Source organism: Camelina sativa, chromosome 3 (genome assembly GCF_000633955.1).
Source record: "Camelina sativa cultivar DH55 chromosome 3, Cs, whole genome shotgun sequence".
NCBI lineage: Eukaryota > Viridiplantae > Streptophyta > Magnoliopsida > Brassicales > Brassicaceae > Camelina > Camelina sativa.
The window spans coordinates 8,026,258-8,047,419 of NC_025687.1; the positions used below are offsets into that span (position 1 = coordinate 8,026,258).

The 21,162-nt window shown below is 35.8% G+C and overlaps 6 protein-coding genes and 1 pseudogene across 8 annotated transcripts; 4 read left to right on the forward strand and 3 right to left on the reverse strand.

Annotated features, from left to right (window-relative positions):
* Positions 230 to 2,392, forward strand: LOC104778762 (annotated as a pseudogene).
* Positions 2,631 to 4,553, forward strand: LOC104775889. 3 transcript variants are annotated; one of them, XM_010499848.2, is made up of 5 exons: positions 2,631 to 2,715; positions 2,811 to 3,281; positions 3,390 to 3,765; positions 3,863 to 4,017; positions 4,241 to 4,553. In XM_010499848.2, the coding sequence occupies exons 2-5, from the start codon at positions 3,216 to 3,218 to the stop codon at positions 4,454 to 4,456; spliced, it is 813 nt and encodes a 270-aa protein (XP_010498150.1). In that variant the 5' UTR covers positions 2,631 to 2,715; positions 2,811 to 3,215; the 3' UTR covers positions 4,457 to 4,553. The 3 variants fall into 3 exon arrangements, with proteins under 3 accessions (XP_010498150.1, XP_010498153.1, XP_010498151.1); XM_010499851.2 differs by having other exon boundaries at positions 2,638 to 2,715; positions 3,158 to 3,281; XM_010499849.2 differs by lacking the exon at positions 2,631 to 2,715 and having other exon boundaries at positions 2,722 to 2,957; positions 3,158 to 3,281.
* Positions 4,611 to 6,570, reverse strand: LOC104775891 (transcription factor GTE5, chloroplastic-like). The gene is made up of 4 exons (XM_010499853.2): positions 5,302 to 6,570; positions 5,169 to 5,214; positions 4,937 to 5,038; positions 4,611 to 4,848 (listed from the first exon to the last, which is right to left on the reverse strand). Exons 1-4 carry the CDS (start codon positions 6,568 to 6,570, stop codon positions 4,799 to 4,801), a joined length of 1,467 nt encoding a protein of 488 aa, XP_010498155.1. The 3' UTR covers positions 4,611 to 4,798.
* LOC104775892 (basic blue protein-like) lies at positions 8,826 to 9,483 on the forward strand. Its single transcript, XM_010499854.1, has 2 exons — positions 8,826 to 9,036; positions 9,226 to 9,483. Exons 1-2 carry the CDS (start codon positions 8,826 to 8,828, stop codon positions 9,426 to 9,428), a joined length of 414 nt encoding a protein of 137 aa, XP_010498156.1. The 3' UTR covers positions 9,429 to 9,483.
* Positions 10,282 to 11,858, forward strand: LOC104775893 (probable aquaporin TIP3-2). Its single transcript, XM_010499855.2, has 3 exons — positions 10,282 to 10,552; positions 10,847 to 11,112; positions 11,256 to 11,858. The coding sequence occupies exons 1-3, from the start codon at positions 10,411 to 10,413 to the stop codon at positions 11,649 to 11,651; spliced, it is 804 nt and encodes a 267-aa protein (XP_010498157.1). The 5' UTR covers positions 10,282 to 10,410; the 3' UTR covers positions 11,652 to 11,858.
* LOC104775894 lies at positions 11,826 to 15,412 on the reverse strand. Its single transcript, XM_010499856.2, has 7 exons — positions 14,983 to 15,412; positions 14,523 to 14,761; positions 13,793 to 14,414; positions 13,322 to 13,688; positions 13,082 to 13,176; positions 12,736 to 12,930; positions 11,826 to 12,644 (listed from the first exon to the last, which is right to left on the reverse strand). Exons 1-7 carry the CDS (start codon positions 15,199 to 15,201, stop codon positions 11,964 to 11,966), a joined length of 2,418 nt encoding a protein of 805 aa, XP_010498158.1. The 5' UTR covers positions 15,202 to 15,412; the 3' UTR covers positions 11,826 to 11,963.
* On the reverse strand, positions 17,723 to 20,323 carry LOC104775895. The gene is made up of 6 exons (XM_010499857.2): positions 20,015 to 20,323; positions 19,122 to 19,342; positions 18,786 to 19,020; positions 18,598 to 18,683; positions 18,407 to 18,498; positions 17,723 to 18,284 (listed from the first exon to the last, which is right to left on the reverse strand). Exons 1-6 carry the CDS (start codon positions 20,126 to 20,128, stop codon positions 18,016 to 18,018), a joined length of 1,017 nt encoding a protein of 338 aa, XP_010498159.1. The 5' UTR covers positions 20,129 to 20,323; the 3' UTR covers positions 17,723 to 18,015.

Genomic DNA, 21,162 nt, shown 5'->3' on the forward strand with positions numbered 1-21,162 from the left:
TAGGGTTCCATAATTTTTAGGAAAGCTTTGCGTTTATACTAATAAAATGAACTTTTAAGGAGGACTAATAGTGTGAGTGAGACTCATTCATTTATTAGACTTAATAAAACGACTGTTTATTTTTTCTTTATTATTATTATTATTATTATTTTTTTTTAAAAACAACAACCATATTTTACTAATCTTCAACTTTTTCTATTTGTATAATATAGGAACCGCTCCGACAACAATGGCCTCAAGAATTTTTTCCTTTGATGATTCTAAGGAGTTTCATCAGGATGGTCCTAGTACCGGCCTTCCCCCTCCTCTACTGATTACGCCCATTCAAACTATTAGACCAACATCTGCTGACTTCAATGAATACTCCGATAATGCAGTTACTGGTCCAAGTGTTGCTCCAACAAAACTAGAATCTTGTCAGGAGTTAAAGGATGGAACCTACACTACAACCACCGACCTTCCTGCTCCGTTAATGATCACTCCTCTGCAGATCATTAGACCATCTTGTGGCATTAATAACTGCTCCATTGATGTGGCTGCTGGTTCAAGTACTGCTCCAGAAAAACGACGACCTGGCCGACCAAAGGGTTCCAAAAATGCTGGTTCAAGTACTGCTCCAGAAAAACAACGATCTGGCCAACCAAATGGTTCCAAAAACAAAAATCTGACGCCCTCAACGAAGAAGTCAAAACAGAAGGTCCAAACAGCAGAAAGATTACTGACATTAAAAACTTTGATTCAGGCATAACTGAAGCAGAGAATGATACTGGAAATCGTGAGTTAGTGGAGTCAGTTCTGACGAGGTTTGACGCGGTTAAAAGAAAATTTTGCCAAGAGAAACTCACAAAAGGCATCCTTACAACGGCTGACTCTAACTGCAGGAAAATGAGGGTCCAGACTAACAAGAGAAGGAGGATTGGTCCAGTCCCTGGAGTAGATGTAGGTGATATTTTCTACTATTGGGGGGAAATGTGCTTAGTTGGCCTTCACAAACGAACCGTCGCTGGCATTGACTATATGACGGAAGAAGATGGCATAAAGGAACCTCTTGCAACAAGTGTGGTAACATCATCAAGACATTACGATAACAAAACTGAGGATCTTCAATGGTTGATATACTCCGGACATGGCAGTAAGAACAGTTTACCTATTGATCAAACTATGACCAATGGGAACCTGGCACTAGAAAGAAGTAGAATGAAAGAGACTGACGTTAGAGTCATCCGAGGCAAAGCCGACCCCTGTGCTAATGGTAAAAAGGTATATATCTACGATGGCCTTTATCGAGTTTCTGAGGCGTATCATGTGATAGGAGAAACTGGTTGTAAGGAGTTCAAGTTTAGAATGGAGAGGAAACCAGACCAACCTAATTCTGGTTATGCAATCTGGAAATTAGCTGAAGATTTAAGAACGCGTGGCATGAGTACATTGAGGCGCAATGGTTTTGTAAACCAAGATCTGTCTTTGGGAAAAGAGCTTTTACGGGTCCTGTTGTTTAACGATGTCGATGAAGATGACAAAGCGATGCCTGAAGACTTTGATTACATCACATCTCAGGACTACTCAAGTATGGTGCCCAATATCCATATCGATGGCCAAGAACTTGGATGCCAAAATTGTCAAGGTCAGTCATGTATTGATCATTTAAGCTGCATATGCATGCAAAAAAATGGTGGCAAATCACCGTACCATGACTCCATTTTGGTTTGTCGTAAACCAATGGTTTACGAGTGTGGTGAATCTTGTCCCTGCCCCAACGACTGCAAAAACCGATTGGTTCAAACCGGTTTGAAGCTCCACATGGAAGTGTTCAAGACGACAAATTGTGGTTGGGGCTTACGTTCTTGGGATCCAATCCGAGCCGGAACCTTTATATGCGAGTTTGCTGGTGTGAGGAAGACAAAAGAAGAAGTAGAAGACGGTAACGACTATTTGTTTGACTCATCTCGGGTTTACGAAAAGTTCAGATGGAACTACGAACCTGAGCTTGTGTGTGAGGATGTATGGGAAAGCGTCCCTGAGGTTTATAATATGCCGACGCAAGTCTTGATAAGTGCAAAGGAGAAAGGAAACGTTGCTCGGTTCATGAACCACAGCTGCTCGCCGAATGTTTTATGGCAACCTATTGAATATGAAAATAAGGTTGGTAGATATGTTTGTATTGGGCTCTTTGCAATGAAGCATATCCCTCCAATGACTGAGTTGACATATGACTATGGAGTTTCATCGGTAGAGCGTATTGGAGAAGATAATGTATTTTACAAAGGCAATCAGATTTGTCTATGTGGTTCAGTCAAGTGTCGTGGCTCTTTTGCCTAATCTCTGTACTTTTTTATCATTTGTCCCTTTGTCATTTTTAATTTCCTTTGTCTGCAAAAAAAAAAAAAATCTTCTTTTGTGTGTTTATGTTTTTATTTGCTGTTGTATCTTTTTAAAAATAAAAAAAACTTGTCGAATTTTGTATCATATTTTTGCCTAGATCATCAAATTCATTATCGGATTATTAGAGGCTCAAAATCTGGGGTTAATTAATTTTAATAGATTTTGTTTTGTGAATAGATTTAATAATAAAGAAGAGATAAGAAAAGAAAACACAATTAAGAAGAACCCTTTGTTTTTATAATTAAGTAATTGACGAAGGAAGAAAAAAGAAAAGAAAAAAAAAAGGCTCGGTCTGGTCTGGGTGTTATTATTTTTCTGGTTACCTTCTTCTTCGTAAGTCTTATAACTTTCTCGGGTCTCTCTATCTCTCTGTTTCCTTTGTTTGATTTTCATATATACATCTGTTCTTAATTTTGGTGTATTATTAGGGTTTTCTTTGATTTCTCTATGCTCTGGGCCAGTCGTCCGTCTTCCTGAGAAATTCACTTTCCATTTCTGCTGTCCTTGTTGCCTTTGATCACGAATTCGGTAGAAATTGTATATTCTTTCGTCATAAAAAGACAAAAAAAAAAAAGGTTAAAACTTTTCAGACCAAACTGCTTAGATTCTTTTATACGTTTTCGACATTCTTGTCTGATGACATATATAGTTTCTCGTTTTCGATTGAAAAAGCCTTCCTTCCCTGTAATCAATCAATTTTTTGCGACTTGCGTTTAGATAAATATTATGATGATGATCTTGTTTTGGGGATTTGTTGGTACTTTGTTCTTTTCAGTAGTAAAGTATATTGTCGTTGTGAGCTATGAGTAGAGATTCCAAAGGAAGAGCTTGGTATGGTAAAGTCTTACCGTAGATTGGAAACGATTCTTGTGGTTGATAAGGACACTTTTGTTTCTCAGGTACCCTTTTTGCTACTTCCCTAGTCTGCCTCTTGAGTTTTATAAAAAAAAAAGATGTAGAGTAGAGGTAAATGAAGTCTCTCTTTGGTTCTTCTTTATGTTGGACAGGGTAAGGTTTCTTTAGAATCAAATGATTCTGTAAAGGATGAACCAGCAGAGGAACCAATGGATGGGGATAGTAGTTTAAAGGAGAAGTTATCAGACTCTGTGTTTATTGATGAGGAGTTTGAAGAGCTTTGTGATGATGATCAGACAGCTGGCACTTCCCTTTGCCACAAAGATCCAATATCTTCTCCAGCATCTCATCGCTCCCCGGATAGCTTTATGACTACTGTAATACCATGTAATGATGATACTTTTGTATCGCCCTCTGGGATTTCTACGGGTGTCCCAAATCTAATCCCATTCGCTACAGAGATTCAAGCTACACCTGTTCAAGACAGTGTGGCCAACACTACGTCCTTTAGCAGCAACTCTATGAAAGGTTTGTGGCTGTTCTCTCATCTTTTTTTCTACAAGTCTTGGAGTTGCTATTCTCTGCAGTTTTGTTAGTTTCATCATGTTCAACTCTTCGTGTGTAGTTAATCAAGATGAGTTCTGCATTGAAGACTTCGATGTTGGTCCCTTGGATACCATTGATTTGTATGACATGACAACTCGAGAAGACCCCTCAGATTTTGACGACAATTTGCTCTATGCAACGCGTGACAGGACTAAGCAACTCAGATCATTCAAGGTGGTCCTCTCTCTCTTTCTCTCACACATATACACAAAGACACATAGATGTGTTTGTGCACGTACTTTCAACAGCAACAGCTAGTTTCGGACCATGGGGAAACAATTTTAGTTCCATTCTATGAAAGTTGAAAAGATATATGCATGATCTATCTATCTGTCATAAGATTGAATACTGTTTTCCCAATCTCCTTATTCCTAATATGTTTCTTCTTTACCATCAGAGAAAGATAATGGATGCTTTAACTACCAAAAAAAGAAGAGAGAAGGAATATGAGCAGCTTGCAATATGGTTCGGAGACGCAGACATGGGTTGTGATCTTGTAAACACTAAAGAACATGCTAACGCTAAAGAACATGCTACAACTTCTCCAGACTCCAAAAGCTCACAGTCAAATGTGCCATTTGTATCAGAAGATTCTGAGTGGGAGATATTGTAAAGATAAAAAGGAGTTCTATTTTGGTGAGGCTCATGTGATGCTTTTGAACATATCAAGAATAATTTTGTAACTAATATGAAAAAAACAAATTCTTCTTTCGGTTCCGTCTAGTTTCTTTGGCTGCTTAAGACAAGAAAATTGTTCCAACTAAGCATGGAACAAGTATGGTTGATTAGATAAAAAAGCAGGAGATTAACACATCTGAAAAGTTAATTCATATTTTCTTTACAGTAAAAATCCTAATACAGAAATCAATCCGTTTGGGAAGAGTTATCGACTTAGGAAAAAAAAATCTAACTGTGCTATTGAAAGAGATCAAACAGCATGACGGCGCTGACTAGCCTAATTACCAGTATCTGATTCACGGCCTGAGGAGCTGTCACTGTCAGAATCTGCATGCAGATCAAAAGAAAAGTTAAGTGAGTTGTGAATTGTGATGCTGATATGGTAAAAGAGATGACAGAAAGTTTCAACATTTACCACTAGTGCCAGATCCTGAGTCACTACTAGAACTGTTAGAACTACTTGATCCACTTGCGTTGTTTTCTTGGCGAGCTGGAGATGACGTCCGAATTGCTTTTCCTGGTTTTTACATGTCAAAACAAAAATGTATGGAAGGATCATTATTTATCCTGCTTCTTCTTTGTGTGTGTGTAGTTACATAAATACTGTTACATCCGAATTTGGTATATTGTGAGTTAAAAAACCTTACCTGATTCAGTAACTCTTGATGTTTCGGTGCCAGTTACTAGAGTGGTCTATGAATACAAAAGAAGAGACAATGCTATCAGCCAAAATCAGTAAGAGCAGAGGACATGAATAACAAATAGATATGGGAATCTTACTGGTTCATGGATAATATTGTGAACAGATTCAGCATCTCTTTCTGAACCAAATCCCTGATGCTGCTCCTTTTTCTTCCTCAAGCTATCCTTATACCCTGTCACAAATCTATAAAGCTCCCAGAGTGTGTTGATATCAAGGCTATCAATATCCAGTTCAATCTCATCATCTTGTTGAGAGAGCTCTGGATTGCTCTTCTTTATAATCTGAACAACTGTCTCTAGTTTGTCAAAAGGCAAGTCCTGAAGCTCTTCGCTGAGTCTCCGTTTCTCTTCCAACGTCAGGTCCCTGTTGTTATTAGCAGGTGCCTCCTCTTCTTCAGGCTTCTCGGGAGCAGTGGTGACAGTTTCAGTTTCCACTGGGATCGTCATAGATTCGTCTCTCTCCCAATTCATATTATCAAGTACAGGAGCTGTTGGAGGAGGAGGAGGAGATGGGGAAGGTGTAGGAGCAGGTAACGGCTCCACAGTAGGAGCAACGGTTGAAACAGGAGCAGAGAAGTCGATATCACGAGTTGGTTTGAACTTCCGATGAAGATTATCATACTGCATTTCAATGGACACCCATTTCTCTTCAAACATGCTCAATAAAACCTCAGCAAAACGATGCACGTCATGCCCAACCGGGTTATACAAGATAGCATTGTTAAAGGTAAGCCTGACATCTTCAGCAAAATCTAACGGCGAGTTATACAATTTTTTCTCCAACTTAGTCTTCACTGAACCCAAATCCATAGGTTGTTCAACAATAGTGTGATAATCATGCAAGCCAAGTCCTTTAACATCAACTGGAACATTGAATACCCAACCACACTTATGCTTCATCAGTTTCGTAAGCAAAGTGTTACAGTTCTTGAAAACCTGAACCATACCTTTATCAGCAGCTCCAGGGCCACCTTTCTTACCTCCTCCATTCCCTGTTTTCATCTTCTTGTTTCTCCCAGGAACACCAGTTTTAGCCGCAGACCCAATATTCCCACCTTGCGGGGGATCGAGCCGTTTGATCAAGATCCTAACCTCATCTAGCTCAGCGTTAAGCTTCCGCTTCAAGTTCCTAACCTCAAGCTTAGAAATCGAGCTCAGACTTATCTTTAACATGTGATGATCGTCCTCTGACGCGAACGAGTTCGAGGGAGACACAAGAGGAACCGATCGCTCCGGTCTAGAAACCACCATTGGCTTGGATCGGTTGTGGTTCGAGCTCCAGTTCTTATGCTTCGTCTTCGTCTTCGTCTTCGAAGCTCCACCACCTGATATATGGTCAGAAGACATTCCCCTGACAACCAAAAATTAGGGTTTATCTAGGGGTTTTTTTTAAGGCTCGGGAGGTACCGAGATTGAGGATTAACAACACCAAATCGAAATCGAAAGAGGATAAAAATTAGGGTTATCAATCGTGTTAGTTCATGAAGATCGCTTCTGGATTTTTTTTTATTTTTTATTTTTTTTTGCAAAGCTGAAGAAAACCCTAAAAGGAAACAATGGTGAGAGAGAGAGTCGCGAGAATAGCGTAAGCTCACGCGCTTGAACACACGCGCTTTAGCACCCGAGAAATTTGGGATAAACATACCTGTGGAAGTGAAACAGAGTAAAAAGTTCTCAGGTGTCTCCCAACAATATACCAAACCGGTACAAACCGAAACGTACCAATTAGAATGTCCCTTTTACAGTTTACTTGACCTCGACCTATAACTGTTAATCAAAATTGCGTAATCCATTAGGCTGGTTACGTACCTTTTGTGATGTTATTTATACGTATGTCTCCTCCATTTTAAAGAACAATCTACGAAATTATGATACTTTATCTATCAGTTACATATTAAACACACAATGGTCTAACTACTTAGCATCTATTCATGGATATACAATATTTAAGTTCACGGAAATCTTTTTAACCCATATTGACCCAAATGGCTCGAGCATCACCTAGAATCATAACGATGTTATGCTTGGTTGTGGCATGCGGTATGGTCCATCCCCGAAACCCAACCACCTTTGTGGTCGGAGATAGAGACGGGTGGGACTTGGATTGTTGGGGATGACTTGGCAAGAGGCAAAAACCTTTTATGCTTGTGATATTCTTGGCAGAGCCGTGGCTATGTAGTAATAAAAGAAACATTGGCTTCCGGCCTATTATTTCAGAAAAAATCTTAAGGCCTTAATTTTTCCAAAGTTTATTGAGTATAATTAGATCTATATAGAGAATATTGTATGTTGTAAAAGAAAGAAGGAGCAAAAGCAACGATGATTTTGAGAAAAAAGAGATAAACATATATTGTGAGTTGAATTAGAAACTAAAACTAAAATAAACTAGATGATGTTGATGTTTCGATGATGTTGTCTATCATGACTTGTTTCCGATTTTATTATCCTTTTGTTGCTCTTGGCAAGTGTTGAACTCCTTTTCACTCTAGTGATTTTGCAAGGAGTATTCTCGGATATGTATTTTTAGGAAATCTTTATGGTTTGGTTATGTGAATGAGATTGTTATTGATGGCTAGTTATATATAACTAAAATTCTTTTATCATTTTATATATAACTAAAATTCTTTTATCATTTTAGATAATTAAAATTTGATAATTAATAAACAAAATTTAAAAAATTATTATTTAAATGTGTGAGCAACTTGCTTTGGGGTTCTCTAGTGGAAATAAAATTTTGTTTTAGTTCTTAGTGGGTTGCTTTAATTAGTTTAGTATTAATTATATGATTAATTAATTTCTGAGCAACTTAGGAGGGTGACTCGAGTAAAGATGCTCTTAAGAAACTAACCTTTCACATTATTCTCCGGTGACACACCAGACATTAAGTTAACTCATTTGTCCATTTATATTTCGTTCTAGTAACACTTTGAGAGTTGGTTAATGTTTTAGTAGCACAAAAGGGAAGAAAAGTTTGTTTTAAAGTTTTGGTTTTACTCTCTTGTGTTTTTGGATTATGCTGGTTATTACTTTGAAAAAATTTTGTATTTGAATTAAGGCCTTTTCTAAAAATACTGATTCTGGTCCATATAGTCCTAGGAACGGCTCTGATTCTTAGTACATTATAATGTTGTACGTGCATATATAAATTTAACTTTTAGTTTTGTCCATGAATTTGTTCATGAGGAAAGTAGTTAAATTTTTTACTCATAATGATTTGTATATAAACGCAAAATGCACACGTTTTAGATTTTAATTTCAGGTTATGGCATGACCAACAGTACTAAGATACTCTATTACATGTCCTGGTTAGTGAGTGGTATGATATATTTTATATATATTCTTCAAATATTTGGTCCGAACCACAAGCATGTTACAATAGAAAAAAATTGAAAAAAGGAAGGAAACCTACGAATTTATTAAAAAAGGAAGGTAATTTAAGAAACAATCTATATTGAGAATTTATAGGTGTTGACTACTTGACCAAATTAAAACCATTTGGGTCAATATGTTAAAGGTTTTAATTTGGTGACCCTAGTAAACACCTATAAATTCTTACATATATAGACTATTCTTGAAATTGCAAGGGATCGATACATTACCAAATGGCTCAATCATCTAGGCACGTTTCCTATGTTGAGGCTATGGTTCCAATAACTGTTATCATGACAGTGTTATGCTTGTTTCTAGCCAATGCCGTGACCCATGCCCGAAGACCGACCACTTACACTGTGGGAGGACAAGACGGTTGGGACCCGGTTATTCCGATGGACAGTTGGGCACAAGGCAAAACCTTTTATGCTGGTGATATCCTCGGTATGTATCAATGATCTTAAAATTATTCATAGTACGTAACGTGATTGATAACCAAATCTATCCATAGTTTTTTTTTTGGTAAAATATCTATTCATAGTTTACTGGGGTAACTTTAATCTTCTAAGACATTAGATTTAATTATAGAATTTTTCTTAATTATATTGGTATATTTATGGTGATACATTGCAGAATTCAAGTACGATTATCAGAGATTCAATATGGTTGTGGTAAACCGAACGGGTTATGAAACTTGTCAACCGAACGATGGAGCGGAAGAGTATTACTCAGGTGACGATAAGATCCAACTTCATTACGGTTATAACTACTTCATCGGAACGTATACTCCCGAGGATTGTACCACCGGTTTAAAGCTGGCCATCAAAGCATTATAAGCATTGGCTCCAAAATAAAATTAAATGAACTATAATAAGTGGTATCTGTTAAGTTTTTCGTAGTGTTATATATATGGATTCAAAATATCAAAGATTAATAAAATATCTTGATAAATTGGTATTGCGTTTTAATTATAGCCTACATACTTTAAAACCTCTCTGGCATATTGTACATCCATCTTTGAAAATGGCCGTCAAAGCATTGGCACCTCCGAATTAAATATATATCAATTAACTATAAGTGATATGATAATTAGTATTTTCGTAGCGTTGAAGTTTTATTTGTACCAGTTTAAGTGCTTAAAACGTTAGATTAATTAATAAAATGATTTTGATAAACTTCATTCGGGGCCTTAATAGCTTTTGTACTCTGCCCAGTTTGTTTGACCATTTAGCATTGGATGATCCATTTAAATGATTATAATGATATAGAAGCTAGTTATGTATTCATACAATTAAGAAATATTGTTGAAATCTTCTCCTATTTGGCTATTTAGTAGCTTTTGTGCTCCATCAACAAAATATTTTGATGTTGACTCTAGCTTTTTCCTTCTGTAACAAAAGTGGAAACATAACTCTCGCACGAAAAGACAAAAATAAATGACGAGGAAAACCGAAACCGGATCAAGATAAAGAGAATTGTAACTTGATCCACTTGTCACACATGCATAACATAGATAATATATATACGTACACATATACATAGTGCCAGTGTTGTATATTGGATCTTAATTAAGGAACTGTCCAGATTGAATGATCAGGTAAGATCAAGGAATGGATAGACACGAACAGGATCCACGTGTTCAGCTTCAGACACTCTCGTACCACATCTGTCTCCTAATTACTTCCACTGCGCGTCTTTTAAGCTCTCTCCTCTCTCTCGCTCTTCAATTCTTCTCCTATTACCTTTTCTTCCTTCTTCGTTCTTCCTTCTTCATCCATCAGAGGTTAATTTGATCCTCTCTAATTTAAAGGGTTTTAAATGGCAACATCTGCTAGAAGGGCATACGGATTCGGGAGAGCTGACGAGGCGACTCACCCGGACTCCATGAGAGCCACTTTGGCTGAGTTTCTTTCTACTTTCGTCTTCGTCTTTGCTGGAGAAGGCTCCATCCTCGCTCTAGGTTCGTATTTTATAACATCCCAAAAGAAAGGAACAATTTCAGCCGTATAATAATTGTTACCAATTACCACCATCTTTACTTGAGAGAGTATTAATGAGAAGTAACACTAGTTCCTTCACAAACTTACTAATTATGTAAACACTTTAGATTTATCAGTTAAAAATCAGGATTTTTGTTTTACTAAGTAAAGAAAATATGACTTCATTTGACATTAACGATTATAGATATTATCGTTGGAGCTATATATGCATGCATGTGTGATATGAACCTCTATATATATGTGTTATTGGACAGACAAGTTGTATTGGGACACGGCGGCTCACACGGGGACAAACACGCCGGGAGGGTTAGTTCTGGTGGCGTTAGCTCATGCTTTGGCCTTGTTCGCGGCTGTTGCGGCAGCCATCAATGTCTCTGGTGGCCACGTTAACCCCGCTGTCACTTTTGCTGCTCTAATCGGAGGCAGGATCTCGGTGATCCGAGCTATCTACTATTGGATTGCTCAGCTTCTTGGTGCTATCCTCGCTTGTCTCTTGCTGAGGCTTGCCACTAATGGCTTGGTATGTTACTTCTCATCAGTTTCTATTTCTATATTACTATTGCATGTATATCATGACCGTCTAGTCAGGTTTTCGATTGGTACGGTTAGGAACTTTGTATATATATCTCTGCTTATGACTGAATGTGATTATTTGTGATGCAGCGACCAGTAGGTTTCCATGTGGCATCTGGAGTTAGTGAGCTTCATGGGTTAGTGATGGAGATCATACTAACATTTGCATTGGTGTATGTCGTCTACTCGACCGCAATCGATCCAAAGAGAGGGAGCATTGGGATCATAGCGCCGCTAGCCATTGGGCTCATAGTTGGTGCAAACATTTTGGTGGGAGGACCATTCGATGGGGCCTCTATGAATCCGGCAAGAGCCTTTGGTCCAGCACTAGTAGGATGGAGATGGAGTAACCATTGGATCTATTGGGTTGGACCTTTCATTGGTGGTGCTCTCGCGGCACTCATCTATGAGTACATGGTCATCCCCAGCGTGAACGAACCTCCTCACCACAGTATCCACCAACCATTGGCTCCGGAAGATTACTAGACTGGACCAATCTTCATATGGAGAGGGTTTTCTCTTTGTATAAATAATCTCTGTGCTTGCTTGTGTTGTTTGTCTCTCTTGGCTTTTTTTTTTTTCCCCTGCAATTTCCTATGTATAATTTGAGTCCACACCAGAATCTTTTCTTGTAATGTACTTATAAAAACAAAAAATAAAGATTTTCAATGATCTGATAAGAATGGAGACATCTATGGCTTTTCTCTCAAAGCGCTGTACATGTAACAATTCCTAACTTCCTCTGCTTCTATAAAATCAGTCTTTGTATCCGGAAACCTGCAAAAAACTGTACTCATGTTAAGAATGTCCTCTCATCTTTTCAACAATCTGTCTACTCTTTTCCTCCATGTGACGCCTTTTCTCTTCCAACTTCTCCCCCATTTTCTTCCCAAGATCCAACATCCTTGCTCGTCTTCCCACTTTCTTTCCCCTTGAATCATCATCTTCGCTTGAAAATACAGACCTAGATGGTGATTGAACAGCAGAAGACTCTCTGGTGCTCCCTCTTGAATTCATCTCCTGTTTTTCACTGCTACTGGATAGCAGTAGTGGAGTATTCAGTTCTTCCAAGGTCTTATCACACTCTAAAGTTACAGTTGAGGAATTTGACGATGGTGTAGACATAATAGCCTCTGCTTCTTCAGTACTAGGTTTCTGGAAAGCAGTGGCCGCTTTCTGCACTTTCTCAGACTGAGCACAGGAGGAAGAAGATATAGTTCCTGCTTCTGAAATCACCGGCTTCTGGGTGGCGCTTGCAGTTCTCTGCATTTGCTCAGACTGAACACAGGAGGAAGAAGTCGGTGGCTTGTCAGATTTAGATCTCGCATCTGTTGCCTGAGAGCTGTTGTGATCGTTTTCTTGATTCAGCCACATGAATGGAGCGGCTTTGCGTTGAACCCAATCATCTTTTTCAGCAATCATCCAAGGAATTGTCAGGCTTTCACAGTTGGGAAGAACCACCGCTTCTCGTATTGCCGTCTGCAGAATCATAATGTAGTCTCAGTCTGTCAGCTAAAAGTTCAATTAGAGACCAAACAGAAGAGAACCCCAAAGGAGAAAGAAAGTGTACCTTAAACCGGTTGATCAAGAACATTGCAACATGGCTGTTGGTGATTTTGTGTTCCCCAACAGAAGATGCGAGATCGAATTCTATATCCGGCATGCTCGTGAATCCAAACCATAATTGATCAGAAGGAGGCGGCTTCATGTGTACCCGCAGTGTCCCTCGAAGAGAAGACACCCGTATTGACAAAGATATAGGCACCTGCATTTGAGATACAGAGATTTCTCTAAGATACCATATTGAGACATGAATGGCTGGAAAAAAATAACATAACAACCCAGTCAAAGGTTATATCAAGCCAACAAGCAGAAAAAAAAATTGTCTTGTAGACATTTGAAAAATGAGAATTAACCTGGGAAACTTGTTCAGCAATTGTCTTAAGAATAGACTTCCATCTGGATACACCATTTGGACCTGCCTTCGTACCTTTTGAGCCTTTGGATTCATCTGCAACCAACAAAAAGATGATAAGAAAATTCATTTCGTAACTATCATCCTGATAAATACATTTGAACAGGAGTTGCTAGCAAGATCTCTGAGGGCAAAATGAGAGAAGACTACAATAATCCATATTCAGTAAACAATGACTAGCCTGCTTTATTGGCTCCACCATTTTTCACTCCTCCAGCGTTAACAGTTCCCGCAGGGATGACTAATTGCTTTTCAAAATCTTCAACACCTGCAGCGAAGTTTGATGGGACTTCCCCTGCAGAACTTGTCTGCAATCTTGTGTCGGTTATGCCTTTTTGCAGATCCACCTCGCGGATGTCAACACGTGTTTCAACGTCAATCACCGCTTCACCAGAGTATTCGATATCCAGTTCGAATGCCCACACACCACTCATCTCCATTGGAAGAACCCTTGTGGCATGTATATGAGGTGGGAGATTTCCAGTGTCAACATCGGAACAGATTAGTGCACCTATGTAGCTTGGAGTCCTCATGTTGGATAACACCCGCTGTTTGAAAACCACAAAAGTTGCATCTTTGGTTGGTTATAGAAATCAGATCATCTCAAAATTATGAGTTCATAAAAGGTTTCAGAATCTAGAAAAGTGCAGACCTGGATTCGTGCTTGCATTGAATTCTTCACTCCTGTTTTCCGTTTGAGATCGAAAAAAAGCCTAGAAATTAGCAAATTCCAGGCTAATGTTCCTTCATCCGTATCAACCTTGTCCTCAGAGTCTCCATCTGAAACCCCAGAAACATGACTGCTATGGCTCACAGAACGTGAAAAAATAGGCGCATCAGTTTCATCTGTGATGTAATCTCCCATTCTTTTTCCTGAAAGACTCTTCCCTGAGCTGCTTCCACGTTGTGAATAGGTTTTCCTGTCTTCACGATGTGATCGTCTTCTAGAAAATTTCCTCAAGAACAAGCGAACCTTTGAGGAAGAACCATCCGTTCTATTCCCTCTGTCAAGTGACTCAAAGCTAAACCCAAGCGATGGTTTCATAAAAGAAGGATATGCAACATTAAGAGACGTCACATAGTTGCGGAAATCTTCCTTCAGTTTGGTGGAGTACCAAATAAACCTTTCCTGATTCTCGCAAGCAGCAAGACGAAGGGCTTTACACCATGACTCCTTTTCCCAAGAAGTCTCGAGATAGATGTAAAAGACTTGGTTTCCCTTATACAAGTCTGGAGAAATCTTGCTTTCAACTTTTATAGGATATCTTTTGGCCCTTAAAAATAAAAAAAATGGTGAAAACATTAGAACAATCAAAACTTGATATAATGTGATTCAAAGGACCAGAATTTCACAATCCCATTGGCTTAAAAAAAACATATACCATTTCCTAGTAGGGAGATCAGAGCCAGAAACAGCCTCAATAGAGCAACCTTTTAAAGAAACAATGGTGAGAGTGCCATCAGGTTCCGACAAGATGAGCTTGTGATCTTTGATCCGAGCAAATTTACGAAGCGGATGAATCTCCAAGAAGTCTCTCTTCCTCTTGTGCTCTTTTGGTAACTTTTCCTTCATCATCCAGTTCTTTAGAACCTCATCCAACTCCAAAATCCATACCATTCCCTGTGTTATTATTAAAACATACAAAAACAGAAAATTCTGAGAAAGACATCCAAAAAATTGCCAGAAACAGATTCATCAAAACGAAACGAACTCAATTCTCACATGCACACATTCCGAAATTATAATACCCAGAATTCAATTTCTTATCTTTAAAGGACGAACCTTTCTTATCGGAAATACAAAACCCTTAAAGGAGAGAGATTGAGAATGAGATCAATCACCTGTTTGTTGATAGAGAAATCGATGGGTTGGGGAGGAGGAGGATTGGTGGTAGATGATGGATCATCATCAGAAGAAGCGGGTTTTGACTCAATCTGATCTCTCTTACGATTCAATCGCTTCAGAAGATACATAAAGCCAGCAGCTTCGGCGGCTAAGACGGCGAGAATTCCCAGGAAAAAGCCAGAGAGGAGGAACACGAAACACACAAACGAAAACATCTCCGGGAAGCTCTGAGCTGACGACGACGAGGAAAATGTGTGTGTGGGTTTCTTGAGAAGGAAACAAGCTGCTGGGAGGAGGAGAAAGAATCGAGGCGTTGAAGAAGTTGTTCATGTCAGTGTCAAAGGAGGAGAAAGAGAAAACTGTGGGATTAGCCCATCATCCATCTCTGGAACCGCGATTCCAACTTCCAACCAAATTCTAATTTCCTTTTTTGTTGCCTTAAACAACATATTCAACCACGTCCTCTTTTTTTTATAAATAAAGAATTAAAAATTCAATTAAAATTAGATTTATTTTTAATATGGTTTTGTAAAACAAAAAAAAATGTATGAATGAGATGCCCTTCCATTGCTTTTGCAATATAAAGGTACCAAAAAACCTAGTATGTAGTCAAAGATGTACATGATAATAATGATATTTAATTAGGTAGATCACCAAATTTTTGTTCAAAATTAGCAAAACAAGTGAGTTACCAAAATTGTAATTAAAGAAACATTTTTCGCTAGTAATTTTTCAAATAATGAAGTTATTTATAAAGTATATGTTATGTTTTTAAATCACAGCGTGTTAAAAACGAAAAGTTAAAAAAACCGAGTTGAGGAAAAAAAACACCGCACTTATTTTCAACCACTTGAAAATATTTTTTTTATAATTCATTAACTCATATCCATAATTATCTAATGAAATTATTATAGAATAAAATCAAAATCAAATTCTTTTTGATTGTGTCATAATTACATTGTTTAATTGTATTATTAGTTCTTTTTTTGGTCAAACTATTTTTTGGTAGGATTTTATTAGTCAATCTTTTATTAGAGATAGAAATAATATTGTATATAATATAGAAAAAGTCCCATAGGATGTGTGGGTAAAATAAACGTAATAGAATATATTTAGTTATTTTAAAATACATTCAATAATAATTAATATTAATATTGTAACTAAAATATATTAACTGTAAACTAAAAAAAATAGTTTTTATACTTTAAAGTAAAAATTGAAGTCAAATTAATTTATGATAGACTAATTTAAAAATATGTTCTAATATATTTAAAAAATCAGATACATATTAAATTATATTTAATATTCTATAAGTTACAGTTTTACTTTCTTTAAAATGTATGTATTAAAAGAAAATAAAAATAACATAATTGCTTAAAAACATTTTCTATCAACAACATAAGATTTTTCTATAAAATTTTTATCAAATAGATCAAAAGAAACAAAGTACAATATTGATAGATTAACTGGAAACTAAAAATCTATTTGATTTTATGAATTATTATCTAAAATTTATAATTTTATATTAAAAATTTATCAAATATCAAAAGAAACAAAATACAATATTTACTAACTTCAAAACATGAACAAAACAGAGAAACGAAGGATAAAGAAGATACGAAATACCTTGTATCTCTTCTAAAAGTGAGAATGTGTCATGTGCCTTAGACCTTCTTCATCTAGCCTTTTCACAGATGGTCCAAAATTTTAACTGTCCTTAGTTGTTTCAAAACCCACAAAAATCACATAAATGAGAAAAACGAATTAAGATTTTTTTAGTTAAACAAAAGTTGATATTACAAAATTTAAATTTTTTTTGTGAGAGGTAGAATATGATAGAAATTACAAAGAAAAATTATTCTTGAATTACTGAATAATTATTGAAAATTACAATGTTATAGTAATTATATACAATATTGATAAATGATGCCTCATTAGTAATATATGATATAAGTTGCAAGCTAAAGAAATTATAAATATATATTTCTTTCTTTAAAAGACATATAATTTAGTTATTTCTCTCTAAATATTTATAAATTATAAATATTAAATATTAGAATCAAATTGCAAAATAATGTAATAATCGTATCATGTTAATTATTTCTATTAAAGTAAAGAAATAAAAGAGAAAATCATTATTTTTGACAATATGCTATACAAATAAAAGAATAAATTGAACATCTTGTAATATATAATATCAATTTATATTTTGTGTTAAATATAAATAATATATTGTATGTCATATAAAGTTAATTGAAAAAATACACTAAAAATATTAAATAAAAAAATGACACATATCGTAAGAAGAGAGTGACAAATGGTAGTATCTTAGAGCTTGTCCAAGAAGAAACTAACTTTATTATATACAATTACTGAAAAATTATTGAAAATTACAATGTTATGGTAATTATATACAATATTGATAAATGATACCTTATTAGTAATATATTATATGATTTGCAAGCTAAAGAAAGAAATGAATATATATATATATATATACATATCTATATATATTAGTTATAACTTATTTCTCTCTATATATTTATAAATAATATCTATTAAATATTTATAAATTATATATATTAATATATACTTTAGTTTGTTTTAATTACAATGAAATTGCAAAATAACTAATATACATTATTTTTGGAACATCAAAAGCTAGATGTCTTTTGGTTCTCTTTAAACATATTTGGTAAAAAGAAAGATTAATTTGTTTTGTTTAGAATTAGCAAATGCAAAGTGTATTCGATCCTTCTTCGTCTGTAACGACGAACCAATCTACAGAGAAAAAAAAAACATCTGACAAGATTTGTTCCGACAACAAAGTTATTTGGTCAGAAAACATAAAACAGATCCTAGAAAGAGCAAGAAAAAACATGAGGAGACACAACTCACACAACTCGCAAGTTTCAATTCCCATAGTCCCTCACAAAACAAACCTCTACTATGGCGAGTTGCTATATATACCTAAGAGTCGAGAACAACTAAAAACAGATTAAAAAAAAAACAGTCTTGTCTTATTGAACCTACAAGCTCTTGTTCATGGAGAAGAAGATATGGTCATGGTGATCATGAACATTAAGCTGTTTCAGCCACGAATCCGCTGCACTGCGGAGATAAAGTAGACGTTCGCGGTCACATGATTCTTGATTCCCCCACAAATCTCCTTGCAACTTGTAGGAAACTAAACCAAAAGGAGGCAAAGGAAGCCTCTTGGTCATTGATTCGTCCTCACAGCACAATGTTTCTTCTTCCATGGTTTCATTTATTTCATCGTCTCCCTCTACCAAATTACCTAAGAAAATCAAAAGCTAGATGTCTCAACAGTTTGTACCAAAACATGTCTTTAAGCCTAGCTAATAGTTTCTACAACACTAGCTATTAAGGATTATACCATGCATGAACATAAGTGTCTACCTTGGAAAGCCGAAGATAGCGTGTGATAACTCAAGAAACACGTCGATAAGTCTTTATCCATCTTCCGAGATGGAATATGGTAGATCGGATACCTAAATTCGTAACAAAAGTTGAAGAGTTCCATCATCATTGTCTCATCGAGGGCAGAAAATAATTGCATATCAAATAAGCAGATCAGTTTCTATACTTACCAAGCAATGGCCATCCAACTTGCCGGAGACAAATCAACATTCCTTAGAGTCATAAGTCCCGGATACTTCCCAGCCAATTCTTTAACCTAAAACAAACCAAATGTAAGATACAAAAGTTACTTCATTAGATCATTTAGGCTAGACTAATTTAAGTGAATGGGATCACTAGGAAGGAAATGAAGGCAAACCTTGGTAGTAAGAGGAACCCGCAAGTGCGGCCTAGCGGATTCAAAGTACTGAAAATCAATGGAACCGAGCTTATCACGCATCAACGAAGAAACGCCATCGATTTCATAACCAGAATCCTCAGAAACAGAATCCCATAATTTGCTAGAACCACTGCTCAGTGACCTTGAAAACTTGTCAATCTCACTATCATCACTCCAACATTCACTCTCACAATCAACCACATCACTCTGGTTCCTACAAAAACCATCTCAAGTTGCTTCAGAACACTATAGTCCCCAATTGATAAAACTAAAAGAAAAAAAGAAAAAAAAAAAGAATAAGTGGGAAAGTCAAACCTGGAAAAGGGTGAAGATTTGTTGTTAGTATAGAGTTGAATGGCGGATAGATAGGGGACATAGTACTGCATAACGGATTCACCATTGTTTAAATCAACCTTTGTTCCGAGTCCATAAGCGCTCAGCTCATCAAGACAGTCCCAAAGATCACTAAGCTTGAAACATTCAATCTCATCTTTGCTCTCTTGGATCCAAAAACTGTTCAAATCGTTCTCGCAGCTCTACAAAATAATAACAACAACAAAAAGGATCAAAGTTATTAAAAAGTAAAGTCCCATGTGTTTAGTGATAATGATAATCATTTATAAAACCCACTTACAAAAAAAGCATTGTAATTCAACACTGTTAATAGTAATAAATTCACCACATAAGCAGTTAATTACACATTAAATTACAATAATTAATTGCTGAAAGTGATAGTCATCTAATGGTATAAAGATGAAGCAGACACATTCGCAGGATATACCTTAGCAATCCAGAATATTCAAACCTATTTCAGTATAAGACAAAAAATAATTTGATTTTTTAATATTTCATTTTCAACACACGAAATGGCAAAATGCTGTCGCAAGGTTTCCACGTGGTGAAAGAAAACTACACGAAAATGCCATGAAAAATACTCAATTTTACCAAAAAAAAAATGTATTTTAATAATTTATTGATTCTGTCGATCGATATGTAATTATAAACAGGTGATTTAGGACTTAATCTGAGTATATATGCTTGACGTGGAGGATTCTCGGAAGCTAGAAAAGAAATCACACCAATAGAAAGAAAATTACAAACAAAAACAATTACTATAGTAATTTTTTCATAAATAAAGGTAATTAGAAAGAAAAAAGGAGAAGATGTTACAAAAAAAAAGAAAGGTAAAAAGAAAACAAAAAGGTAACCTGTGATAAAGAGAAAGAAGGAGGCTTTGGAGTGATCCTTAAAAGAAATCTCTCAAGATTTGATCGGAGTTTCGTCGACGATGATGACCTCCACCACATTCTCTCGCTCTCCATCTCCCACTTTTCGAACAGCTTATGGTTTTTTTTTGTTTGGCTAAAAATTAAAGAAAAAAGCAAGAAACCGCAGATATGAGTTTACTGAATTTTAGATGAAATCTATGAGGAGAATCTTTTGGGGACAAAAAAAAAAGAAGTAACAGAGAGTTTGAATGAAAGTTTTTGTGAGTATGACTTGCTTCTCTATTTATTATTATTCCAAGAAGAAAAGAAAAAACGAACACGACCAAAAAAGCTTCCTTCTCTCTCTCCTCTGTCTTTTTCACTCTTATCGTGTAAATCTATTTTATGTTGTTGTTAATTCAGCAATTCACCCTGTCTCTCTCTCTCTTCTCTCTCCCTTCTAAGATCTTATCGTTAGTCTTTTTTTACTTTTCTTAGCTAATTTATTTTCAACACCTTCATAGTGAACTTTTCTTTTTCTTTGGTCAACCCTCCTCAAAGTGAACATGTTTCTAAAATAAACTATCGTGTAATAGTTGGTTAAGCCTCATTCAAAAGAAAAAATCCAAAATTTTAAATTAAAAAACTCGGAAAAAGCTATTTTCTTTTATTGTAATGCTGTTAAACAATTTATATTCAAAGTAAAATAGCTAAACATAGATACTGATTTTTTGCCGCTTTTTCTTTAATAAATTTTCTGTTTTCAGATTTTCATTAATTAATTAATCATCACCTTCTGGATTAAAACCACAAAAGTGATATATATATATATACATTAATTTGGCTTAAATTCATTATGACAAAAAATGGTTAGGTTCACTTTTATATGAACTTAAACTTTTTTCAGAAAAAATAATTTTGTGTCCACATTTATGATATATATATTAGCATATTAGAAGACAGAATATGCATAAAACTTTATAGATCATGCCAGGATTTACAAACTATGTTTCAATATTCAAGAAAAAGGTAGTTATCACTTATTAGTACCTTATTCAGCCAAAATAATAAGAAGAAAAAAATAGTTGTTAATACCTTATATATACAACGAACGTATGTGGTCTAGACAAAAAGATTTAATCCAAAGG

What these genes read in the sequence shown, in the direction of transcription:
- LOC104775889 (XM_010499848.2), top strand. Translation starts at nt 3,216, where the DNA reads ATGGTAAAGTCTTACCGTAGATTGGAAACGATTCTTGTGGTTGATAAG. An exon ending in AGGACACTTTTGTTTCTCAG is followed by an intron (nt 3,282 to 3,389) that starts GTACCCTTTTTG and finishes TATGTTGGACAG; the next exon opens with GGTAAGGTTTCTTTAGAATC. An exon ending in TAGCAGCAACTCTATGAAAG is followed by an intron (nt 3,766 to 3,862) that starts GTTTGTGGCTGT and finishes CTTCGTGTGTAG; the next exon opens with TTAATCAAGATGAGTTCTGC.
- LOC104775891 (XM_010499853.2), bottom strand. Translation starts at nt 6,570, where the DNA reads ATGTCTTCTGACCATATATCAGGTGGTGGAGCTTCGAAGACGAAGACG. An exon ending in ACAATATTATCCATGAACCA is followed by an intron (nt 5,215 to 5,301) that starts GTAAGATTCCCA and finishes TTGTATTCATAG; the next exon opens with ACCACTCTAGTAACTGGCAC. An exon ending in CTCAGGATCTGGCACTAGTG is followed by an intron (nt 4,849 to 4,936) that starts GTAAATGTTGAA and finishes ATCTGCATGCAG; the next exon opens with ATTCTGACAGTGACAGCTCC.
- LOC104775892 (XM_010499854.1), top strand. Translation starts at nt 8,826, where the DNA reads ATGGCTCAATCATCTAGGCACGTTTCCTATGTTGAGGCTATGGTTCCA. An exon ending in TTATGCTGGTGATATCCTCG is followed by an intron (nt 9,037 to 9,225) that starts GTATGTATCAAT and finishes GATACATTGCAG; the next exon opens with AATTCAAGTACGATTATCAG.
- LOC104775893 (XM_010499855.2), top strand. Translation starts at nt 10,411, where the DNA reads ATGGCAACATCTGCTAGAAGGGCATACGGATTCGGGAGAGCTGACGAG. An exon ending in AGGCTCCATCCTCGCTCTAG is followed by an intron (nt 10,553 to 10,846) that starts GTTCGTATTTTA and finishes GTTATTGGACAG; the next exon opens with ACAAGTTGTATTGGGACACG. An exon ending in GGCTTGCCACTAATGGCTTG is followed by an intron (nt 11,113 to 11,255) that starts GTATGTTACTTC and finishes TTTGTGATGCAG; the next exon opens with CGACCAGTAGGTTTCCATGT.
- LOC104775894 (XM_010499856.2), bottom strand. Translation starts at nt 15,201, where the DNA reads ATGTTTTCGTTTGTGTGTTTCGTGTTCCTCCTCTCTGGCTTTTTCCTG. An exon ending in CAATGCAAGCACGAATCCAG is followed by an intron (nt 13,689 to 13,792) that starts GTCTGCACTTTT and finishes GTTTTCAAACAG; the next exon opens with CGGGTGTTATCCAACATGAG. An exon ending in TTGCTGAACAAGTTTCCCAG is followed by an intron (nt 12,931 to 13,081) that starts GTTAATTCTCAT and finishes TCTCAAATGCAG; the next exon opens with GTGCCTATATCTTTGTCAAT.
- LOC104775895 (XM_010499857.2), bottom strand. Translation starts at nt 20,128, where the DNA reads ATGGAGAGCGAGAGAATGTGGTGGAGGTCATCATCGTCGACGAAACTC. An exon ending in AAATCTTCACCCTTTTCCAG is followed by an intron (nt 19,021 to 19,121) that starts GTTTGACTTTCC and finishes TGGTTTTTGTAG; the next exon opens with GAACCAGAGTGATGTGGTTG. An exon ending in GGGTTCCTCTTACTACCAAG is followed by an intron (nt 18,684 to 18,785) that starts GTTTGCCTTCAT and finishes GGTTTGTTTTAG; the next exon opens with GTTAAAGAATTGGCTGGGAA.